We start from the raw sequence: 9,714 nt of genomic DNA on the forward strand, positions 1-9,714 counted from the left end.
TTCTCCCCCCCTCCTTAGCCACCGCTTTCCCCTCCTGATCATCATCCAGGACCTCAGGCGGCGGCGCCGCGCCCCGGCTGGGGGCTGACCTTGCCTTTCATACCCTGTTTATGACACCCTCTACCCGCCAGTGCTTCGCCAGTGGTTCGTCTTATCTTCCCCCCCACCCGCTAGGGAAAGCCCCTCCCCTCTGTCTCCCCCCAGGCGAACGACGAGCACACCGGACGCAATGTCGGTAGCCTTTGCGGGACCAGCTTTGGTGGGCCGAGCTTTTCCAGGGGGGTTACCCGGGAGGAGACAGCTACATCATCGCTTTGAAGTCCTACGGCGAAGTTGGCGGTGCTTTGGACGACTGTGTGGGGGCACTCAGTTGTCCCTTTTTAAAGAAATACTGCTGCTGCTGCAGACATACAGACATTTAATCCTCCCCTCATATCCCTCCGTCCTCTTCTTATCCACCTTCACCCCCGCTCCATACACACACATACACACACACATACAGACGCACATGCTGCCTACCTGACAGGCTGCGCTGCGCCACCTTGTACAGCCCACTCCGAGGCAGTGCCAGACGAGCCGCCGCGAACGCCGCACGCAACAAACTCCACATCTCCACCCGCTGCCTGCGCACGGGCGCGCGTGTGCACGTGTGTATACATGTGTATGTGTATATGTCTTAGGGCGGGAGAAACATTCCTTACACGTATATGTGCGTACGTATGTACGTATGTATATACATATATGTATGTATGTATGTATATATATATGTGCGTGACGTGGCCACGTGGTGGCGACCCTCACTCGTTATTCCCGCTAACCTGAGCCACAGGCCCTCCTCTACCCACTATTCCCCCTCCACCACTACCACTACCATCACCACTACAACCCACACGTACCCCTCCTCTACCCGCTGCTCGTCCACCCACCCGCTCTCGTCACTCATCGCACTCACCTCATATCCGCCACCAGGTTCTTCTTCTTGTTGCCCTGAGCCTGACTGATGATGTGCGCCAGACCCCGCCGACCCGCCCGCAACGCATCCACCTTGTCCATAAGGCCCCGCAGAGTCTCGTACAGCCCCTGGACGTAGGTGGCGTCGTCTGTTGCCCGTGGAGGGGCGGCGGAGAAGAGCCGGGGAGGGGCGGGGCGCGACGGGGGGTTGTATAGAGGGTCGGGAGAGGGAAAGACGAACCACAACGAGTGAAGCTGCTGCCAGGGGGGGAGTGTACCAGGAGTAGAAGTGACTGAGAGGCGCTCTTGAAGGGTCGGGAGAGGGAAGGGGAGGAGGATGGGGACGAGAAATCACGTGGGGCCAATAAACCCAGGCCCAGCAGCCACAATCCAACCCGACCCAACCCATCTCTTTTACCAAGACCCACTAACCCAAAGTAATCGACAGCAAGCCACTTCTTCACTACTTCTTGATGCACTTAAATGCAAATGCGCATATATTTGCATGTACACATCTACCCCAATGAGCTCTGACAATTTCAGCAGCTCCGAAACCTCCCTCAACGTCTGTTCCTACCGCTCCCGCCCACTCCTTTCCAGGCTACTCGACGCCGCCATCTGTCCCCCCTCCAGCCCCCCTCATTACCAACCAACCTCCCGACGACCCATTTCCAATCACCCTGCATCTCAGCCCCCGGGAGCCCCTCCTCTATCCTCTCCCTCTCACACTCCCTCCATCCTCTCACGTGTAGGACACAGACGTCAGGACCGTTAAAACACAGACCCTCAAAAGCGATCCAAAAGCGCGTGTCATCGAGCCTCCTCACCCACCCACCCGGCCTGCTGGTTAACGACGCCCGTGTAATGGCTGCAAGCGCCCGCAGTGCCGCCTGCTTTCGAACAAAAGTAGCCCGCTCGTTGCCCAGGTCGTTCCAGGCGGTCATCAGCGCGTCAAGTCCCAGCTGGTCCACGGCCTTAGTCAGGACCATGCCGCCTGCGGGCGGGCGGGCGGGCGGGCAGGGGAAAGGGTATATTGGGGAAGGTCAAAGAGAAGTTGTCTCTTTGACAACTACCGGTGGAAAGGAGCGCACGGGGGGGGGAGGGTGGGAGGAGAATTTTAATGCGGTAGGAGTTAGATGTGCAATGTTGGGTACCAGCGAGGTTGCAAGCCAGGGCCCATCGTCTTTCCCAGGAGGGGGAAAAAGGGGGGAGATGAGAAGGGAAGCTCGGCAAAACGGGGGAGAGGGAAAGAGGGGCAGGGGAGAAGGGGCCCACCTGCGTTCATGCGCACCGGGAGAGGGGTGCCCGCAGACCCATCGCCCAAGCCCAGAAGCACCAAGTACTGCACAATCCGCATGAGCGCCTTTTCGTCGCGGCCGATATCAATCCGCTGGACCTGCAGTGCCAGCTGCACCCCAGCAATCGTGAAGTGGCCATACTGCAGTAGCCTTGACAGCTGCTTGAGAATTATCTCGCTCTGCTTTTCATCATATGCCTTCAGTGCGCCTGCATCACGGCGTTAAGAATCGCTCTTGTTCTAGGAATGTGCTAGTTGATCAAGTGCAGGCTTTGGAACTAACGTAGATATTGAGCAGCCCTAAAGCAAAACTTACCAAGCCCTTGACAATAGTCGTCATAGATGGGGCTCTGCAAGATAGAAAAGTGTGACGATTGGCTACGAGAGAAAAGCTACTTGCAAAGCTGTAGGACGTGCCAGAGACCTACCTCGCCCTTTCCCAGCGTAGATCGTATGTAATTGTTATATGCTGGGGTCGGGTTACCGGGAATACCCAGGTCTTTCTGCGGGGACGACTGCATTGTCGCGGCCCAAGCACCTTCAGCTCATGGTCTATGATGCATCGTGGGCACGACAAAGTTGGTGACAGACATTTTCCCTGTCCTGTTCTCGTTGTTGTACGAGCAGTTGGCCACAGGAGCAGACTCCTCAATGGCGGTTCCATCTCTTTTGACTTTGTTATTCCCGAATAGCGAACTACTATTTTTCTAGAGTTACTTGGTTAACATAGCGTGTTACGCTGCTTGAAGCTAATATATAGAGGCACGCACCCCTGCAAAATTCGGGTTTGGATCCGCCAATTTCTTACTTCGGTATACGTAGCGCTATGTCGCTTACGTCACAAATGGGTCAAATGAAGGTTGGTAGGGGCGTCGGCATTCAACGATGCATGCGACATGCCAAGCAGGTGGCTGAAAGTGAAGATGGAGCTGCGTTGCTTTTTGGTGTTATTTCAGATTAAAGACCCCGCTGAGATCGAGAGGCTCTTAAAGGAGAACAGCGACCTCAAACGACAGATCGCTGGAGGCGGCGCCAGGCAAGTAGCCTGGAAGCAAGCGGGTAACATACGTAACCTTGGCAAGCTTTCTGGCAAAGCGTAAGGGCAGCAGGGGTTGAGGGCGCAACGTTTGACTCCCCGCCCCTGGCCTGCGCATGGGTTTGAGCACGTCGCATAAGCAGGGTCAAATGCCCCATACCTCAGCAGCCAGCTCCCACCACGCTGCCTGAACTTTTAGGCAGCTTGGACCAGTTTAAGCAGCATGCAAGGGCCTGCCATGACGGTGCTCCGTATATTACTCCTTAAAAATAGCGACTGCGCATCGATGCTAGTAGTGGGTGCCAGTACTGGGTGCTTGCCGACCTGTGCGTGAAGGTCGGGGCTGGCTGGGCCGGCCAGGCGGCCGCCCGACGCATGCATATGGTCCTGGTCATGTGGTCATGAGCTTCAGCTCTCTGTACCCCAGCAATCTGTGGTCCTTTCCGTATGCGCCAGTGCCTCTGCCTTCTGCAGACTGCCTTCAGCTCTGGGCCCAGTGTCCCCGGGGGTGCCCATACCCCCACCTTTTCAAGCCACAAGTTGGCCAAATACCCCTACCCATTCTTATCCATCCCTACTTCTTTACCCCGTGTACAGCTCCTCGTACCAGATCCCGTACGAAGATCTGGAGGTGCAAGATCAGATTGGGGGCGGTGGATTCTCACTGGTGTATCGAGGCTTCTGGAAGGGAACCCCAGTCGCGATCAAAAAGTGGTTTGACCCCAATCACTCGGAACAGATGGTGCAGGAGTTCAGGTGAGAGGGTGTTATGGAAAAATGGAACTATGAGTCTTGGGGAAGCTGGTTTTGTGAACGGTGATGGAAGGCATGTGTAGAGTTATGGGATGTAAGGAAAAGGAGGTGAAAAAAACTTGCTTCCACAGTTGCGCTTGCGAGGAAAAAGCAAAAACAAAAACTACGTACGGTACGACTTCCAGAGTAATAAATAGCTCGAACCGAGGTGAAGAGGGGAGGTTAAGGGTTGAGAAAGGAAGGCTTGGGGCGGGGAATGGGGGGAGATGGGGGATGGGGTGTGTGCGAATGCGCGCCTCAGTGTGCATCTGGAAATGCGTAGCTGGGTAGGGGAATGGGAATGGGATTGGGATTGGGATTGGGAGGCGGGTGTGCTAGGGCCGCTACCAGTGGTGTGGGTTCAGATATTACGCCGGCCAGGCTTTGGGTTTTTTAAGTCGTATGGCGATGTGGGTCAGTCGCCGTGCAGGGGCACTCTGTGCGTTGTGCAGGAGAATGTGCGCGGACGGACCACGACGTGAAACGGAGCCCACATCCCCCGTGGGAGTGGGTTGCGGTGGCTGGGATACCACATGGATACCACATTACATATGAAGCAAGAAGCAAAGGGTTAAGCGCCAACCTGACCGTAGTTCCAGGCCGGGGAGCGCCCGTAGCGCGCGAGTGGGTGATTCGATGAGTGTTGGGACGGGTGTTGGCTGGGAGGCGAGAGTTTTATGCCGTGTACATCTGCGCTAGCGCTAGCGCTTCTAGAAATGCAAAATCCCCCATCGAACGCGCAACCAGGAGATGTCAATCAGAGGGGTCGGTAGGGCGGAGTAGACGTAGGGCAGGCAGGTAGGAAGGTATGTAGGTATGTATGTAGGTAGGTAGGTATTGGGAAGAGGGTACTTGCGGGTCATACGCAGCTTCTCGCACACCAAGGATCGCGTCGGCCACCAACAACACTTCTATGGGTAGGTAATCGGGCGCTGCGAGCAGGAGCAACAGCAGTAGCAGCAGCAGCAGCGGGGTGGAGCGCGGCGCGTTTCGTGGCTTGTCGTGTCATGTGGATTTCCCCCTGCCGGCCTGGCCTTTGGCTTGTCCTGCTGGTGACGCTGATGGCCCATACCGCCCTCTGCGGTTGCACACACATGCGACCAGTGCGAGTGCGACTGCACAACACGATAACCAAATGAGCTCCAGCCCACGGCTGCCGTATGCAGCTACGTTGTCCGAGTAGCTGCATGAGCGGTTGGATACAGGGGTTATTGAGCGCTTGGGGTCCGGGGTTATGGATGTGGGCTCTTTTACCTCTGTTATCCGCCCTTTTCCATCAGGGGTGATGCAGCGCCTACATTTCCTTGCATCCCGGGCTCCCATTCACCTTCCCCACCTCACTCACCGGGCCCTCACCAAAATCCGCTTCCCTCCCGTTTTAAAACTTGGATATCTCGGCCTTTTTGTGGACATTTTATTGAGTCCAGGGAGGAGGTGATGACGCTGGCGGAGCTTCGACACCCCAATGTGTTGCAGTTCCTGGGTGCCTGCATGAAGCCGCCGCACCTGGCCATGGTGACCGAGCACATGCCCTTCACGCTGCACCACGTGCTGTACCAGGCTGGCGTGGACTTGGACCGGAAGAAGGTGGTGGGCCTGGCCCAGGACATTGCCAGGTGAGCCGCACGGTGCGGGTTGTGGTGGGGTGTGGTGGGGCTGGGAGAGAGGTGTGGTGCGATGGATGTGTCTCTTTACTAGATTTTGGCTGCAAAAGGGAGACAGGTACATGAAGAGAAGAAGGGGGGGTTTGAAGGATTGATGTTGAGAAGCGGCTGAGGGTTTGGAGAGGGTAGGATAGGATGGGGAGGTAGGGGGAAGGTGGTTTGGCGAGGGCTGAAGGGGACGCGGGCTGGTGGGAAGTACACGGGGGATGCCCGACGCAAGCCCCTGATCTGTGCTGTCTTGTGGTGCGCCTGTTTTATCGCAGGGCTTTCATCTACCTGCACTCACGGCGGCCGGCGATTGTGCACCGGGACATCAAGCCCGCGAATTTCCTCGTTGACCGTGCCTGGAAAGTTAAGGTGCGAGCGAGGTGGATGGGCGCGTTTGGATGGGAAGGTGGGCTGCTGTCCCGTTGGATCTCAGGTTGGATCGTTTTCGGGGCTTCGTATGTGGGTGGAGCCCGGGACGGTGGAGGGGGGCTTGTGAGCCCCCCGGGACGGTGGAGGGGGGCTTCGCAGATAGAACTCCTTATCGTGCGATCAGACAAGCCAAGCATTCTTTAGCCTTTTTTGTCAGTACCTTTCTGTACAGTGAAAGAACAAATCAAGCTAACCATGTTCGATTTGTTTGCGTTGTTTGCGTTGTGTACTTCACTTCCGCTTTTCCCGTTTCCGATAAAAGTGTCTGAGAAATTGTTGTGGCAGCTGTCTTTGGTTTCCATTTCCTGGCGAGACGCGCCAACAGGCCAGAGCCAACCCTTTTTGTGCGGCTGTCTTGGTAACGCGCATCTATCTGCACAGACTGGAAAACCCGCATCTCGTTATCATAATAAGGTCCGAACGTGAACTGTCTGCTGCTGGATAGAACTGCTTGACGTCGCTCTGCACGACCTCACCGAGAAGGAAAACTCTTTTTGGCTTTGATGTCCTGTTCGTTGTTTACCCGAGAACCGTTCTCGCGCAATTACTGGCAAAACAGCGCACAGCGCAAATATTTTTTTCTCAGACAGAAGCGTTTTTCACACGGTCGCGGCTCAACTTCGCAAAAACGGACTCCGAAATCGATCCGCGGCAAGGCTCGTCAAGCGCGCACCTCGAACGGCCTTTCGACGTCTGAAACGTGTAGCCATAAATCAACTTGAACCAACATACCTTCATAACCTTCGGCCAACCTTCCGAATGGAGACGATTTGCACAGCAGCCCTGGATGACCATGCTAGGAGCGGGCGAACCCCTGACCGATTTCCGTGCAGTACAGTCCTACCTGCCTAGGTGCTGTTACATTTCGAAAGTTCTTGCATCTGGCTATCTCTGCATTCTGCTGAGCCTTCATTTGCATAGTATGCTCCCCCCGGAGGTGATCATCATCAACATAGCGGGGCAGGCGGGGAGGTGTGGCAGGACGCACGGACATGGTACGGCAACAAACCTGCTGGAAGGAACAGCCGCGGAGGCGTCCTCTGCCGTCAGCACGGCCCTGAGCACGGCAACGATAATCTCCGAAACAGACACATCTGCGGCTCTCGGCTGCTTAGGAGGGGGGATAGGCCTTAGTCGTTCTAGCTTAGGCGGTCTTTCCGTTGGGGCTGGGCAGCAGATCCTGGCCAGTGTCAGGGTCGGTCAGATACTTGTAACGATCACAATCAGACACACACATACACACACAGACGCTTCCACCGTGAGGTGCGTTAAAACAGCAGCCAGCAAGGACGTTTGTGCGCCGTATGTTTAAGAACACCTTGGTTTTCCTCATAAGCTGAGAAAATCGATACGATTGACCGCGGCTTGGATCGATTCGACGGTCTTCCAACGTGAAAGGGGCGCGGGAAGGAGTGGAAAGGAGAGGGACATCTGCATCATCAAGCGGATGCTCGTCTGACGCAGTGCGGCCGCCGGGCGTTTGTTAGCGACTGGCGACTGCCGCAATACATTGCATGCGCACATATCCCTTTTGTAAGTACTGAGTACATGACCACTTCTACAGAAAATGATAGATGCCGCAATGCTACCAGGGCCCAATCAGGGTGGTGGTGAAATTCGCTTGTGGCTGTATCGCCCCTGTGGCGGTGCGTTTCGAGGAACTCGGTGGCGAGTTGCCGTCATGGCGCAGTGTGTTGTGGTTCTGCCATTGGATTGGACCATCACCACATCACCACCACACCACCATCAGAGCCAAGAAAGCTAAAAAAAATCAAAAACCTGAATTGGATTTAGGGTGGGCAACCCTAGAAATGGGCAACCCTTGGTGCTTCGTGTCCCTCGTACATCGTGGTTCGTTTGTCCTTTTCCTCTTCGCTTCACTCTCGGAAGTCGTTTGACTGCTTTCTCTTTCCTTCCCTCTTACCTCCGCCGTCTTCCTACACCTCCCCCCGCCTTGCTGTGTAGGTTTGTGACTTTGGACTTGCATCCAACAGTAAGGCCCAATCAGGGGCGGGAACACCGCAATACATGGCCCCCGAGCTGTGGGAGAACAAGGCCTACAACGAAAAGGTAGTTTGTGATGTACGGAACTTGGTGACAAGAGCAGCATGGGGTACCTGGCGCCAACTTGAAGCCTAGAAGCAAAAGCACGCAACGTGTGTCTGAAGAGCGATGCTAAAGAGTTTGCTGCGCTACTGATGGCGCCGCACCTACCTTGCTGCAGCCATACCGCACCGCTACCTACCACCTTCACAACCCTCCTTCTGGTGCTTCGATTGGATGAATATCAGGACGACGGAACCAACCAAGCACCTGCTTACCTACCTGTTTGCTGATCCGCCAGATCCTCTTAACTCCCCCCGTGTTTCCAACCCCCCGGTCCCCCCACCGCTTGTCTCAGTTGGGCCTTTTCATCAGTTCCGCTTCCCGCTGGTCGGTTTTGTCTCCTCCTGCTCAGACCTGTCTCCTTTTCCGCCTTTGAAATCATCGTCATGCATTATCGCATCGGTCCCCTAACCCTCCCCTCCCGTTCTTGTCACGCCTCTCCCCTCCCCTCCCGTTCTTGTCACGCCTCTCCCCTCCCCTCCCGTTCTTGTCACGCCTCTCCCCTCCCCCTTCGCCACCGCGCACTTCCACCCTGCACATCGGCGCTGAAGGTGGACGTGTACGCCTTCGGGGTGATGTTGAACGAGCTGGTGGCCAAGGAGCCGCCTTTCAACGGCATGCCGTTGGGAGATGTGCGTGCGGCAGTGCTGGCGGGCAAGCGGCCGGACGTGCCGCTATCCTGTTCCAAGGTTGGTACGTTTTGAGTGTGCACGGCACGCGCTGAGGATTGAGGCATGAACGAAGAAGAGATATGAGAGAGAGAGAGAGAGAGAGGGGGGAAAATAAGGGGGGGGTCCAGGAAGCCATTATAAGGGTAAGGCATTATATGGGTAATTGACGTACAATAAACACATAAGCCGCTTCACGATACATGGATGCGCGGCAATCCCCTGTGTATTGCTAAAGGATAATTATGTTTGGTGATGAATGTTTTTTTCAATAAAAGAATGCGGATTTCCGGGTCGGTTTTGGGGGTCTTGATATCCGATGTATGTCTTGGATGGTTGGATGGCTTGTGCGATTGCCTGGCGCACACCGCAGGCTTTGACGGACATCATCAAGAAGTGCTGGGCGGCGGAATCTGCGGCACGGCCTAGCTTTGTACAGATCAACGACCTTCTCAAGGAAGCGGCCAAGACGCTGTAGTGGCTGTAGCGCTGACCGCTGGCTCATCAAGCGCGCACAACAGCTGCTACAACAACAACAACAACAACAACAACAACAAAGCAAATGTAATATTCGTTAAAACGCGACCACGAACTGCCTATGGCTGACCTCGCCGACCGCGGCAAAAACGGAGATCTCTCGAAAATTATGCTTGAGTTAATATAGGCCAGAATGGCAGAAAATGGGCAGGCGCGGACCTCCGCGCCAAATGAACGTTCAAATGGACGGGCGACAGCCCCAGCTGCTCGCCAACAACCAAGCCGCGCCCAAGCGGAACGAAAGTT

The 9,714-nt window shown here is 55.6% G+C and overlaps 2 protein-coding genes across 2 annotated transcripts in view; one reads left to right on the plus strand and one right to left on the minus strand.

Annotated features, from left to right (window-relative positions):
- VOLCADRAFT_121307 (uncharacterized protein) overlaps window positions 1-2,769 on the minus strand; it is a gene marked incomplete at its 5' end in the record, with an annotated part of 14,692 nt that extends 11,923 nt beyond the window's left edge. The window contains 6 exons of the mRNA XM_002954405.1: window positions 520-623; window positions 953-1,100; window positions 1,787-1,945; window positions 2,227-2,457; window positions 2,565-2,598; window positions 2,677-2,769. Coding sequence (XP_002954451.1) covers window positions 520-623; window positions 953-1,100; window positions 1,787-1,945; window positions 2,227-2,457; window positions 2,565-2,598; window positions 2,677-2,769 — 769 coding nt within the window. The remainder of the gene's footprint in view (window positions 1-519; window positions 624-952; window positions 1,101-1,786; window positions 1,946-2,226; window positions 2,458-2,564; window positions 2,599-2,676) is intronic.
- Window positions 2,770-2,943: 174 nt separating this feature from the next.
- VOLCADRAFT_76279 (uncharacterized protein) lies at window positions 2,944-9,507 on the plus strand. Its single transcript, XM_002954332.1, has 8 exons — window positions 2,944-3,107; window positions 3,205-3,284; window positions 3,882-4,040; window positions 5,504-5,692; window positions 6,004-6,097; window positions 8,123-8,227; window positions 8,815-8,952; window positions 9,305-9,507. Exons 1-8 carry the CDS (start codon window positions 3,075-3,077, stop codon window positions 9,407-9,409), a joined length of 903 nt encoding a protein of 300 aa, XP_002954378.1. The 5' UTR covers window positions 2,944-3,074; the 3' UTR covers window positions 9,410-9,507.
- The last annotated feature ends 207 nt before the right edge of the window (window positions 9,508-9,714 follow it).

This window comes from Volvox carteri (assembly GCF_000143455.1).
Source record: "Volvox carteri f. nagariensis unplaced genomic scaffold VOLCAscaffold_42, whole genome shotgun sequence".
Classification (NCBI taxonomy): domain Eukaryota; kingdom Viridiplantae; phylum Chlorophyta; class Chlorophyceae; order Chlamydomonadales; family Volvocaceae; genus Volvox; species Volvox carteri.

Excerpts from the sequence above, each read along its gene's own strand:
- VOLCADRAFT_76279 (XM_002954332.1), top strand. The coding sequence starts at position 3,075 with ATGTCGCTTACGTCACAAATGGGTCAAATGAAG. Across the intron at positions 4,041-5,503 it reads CAGATGGTGCAGGAGTTCAG|GGAGGAGGTGATGACGCTGG; the intron begins GTGAGAGGGTGT and ends TATTGAGTCCAG. Across the intron at positions 6,098-8,122 it reads ACCGTGCCTGGAAAGTTAAG|GTTTGTGACTTTGGACTTGC; the intron begins GTGCGAGCGAGG and ends CTTGCTGTGTAG.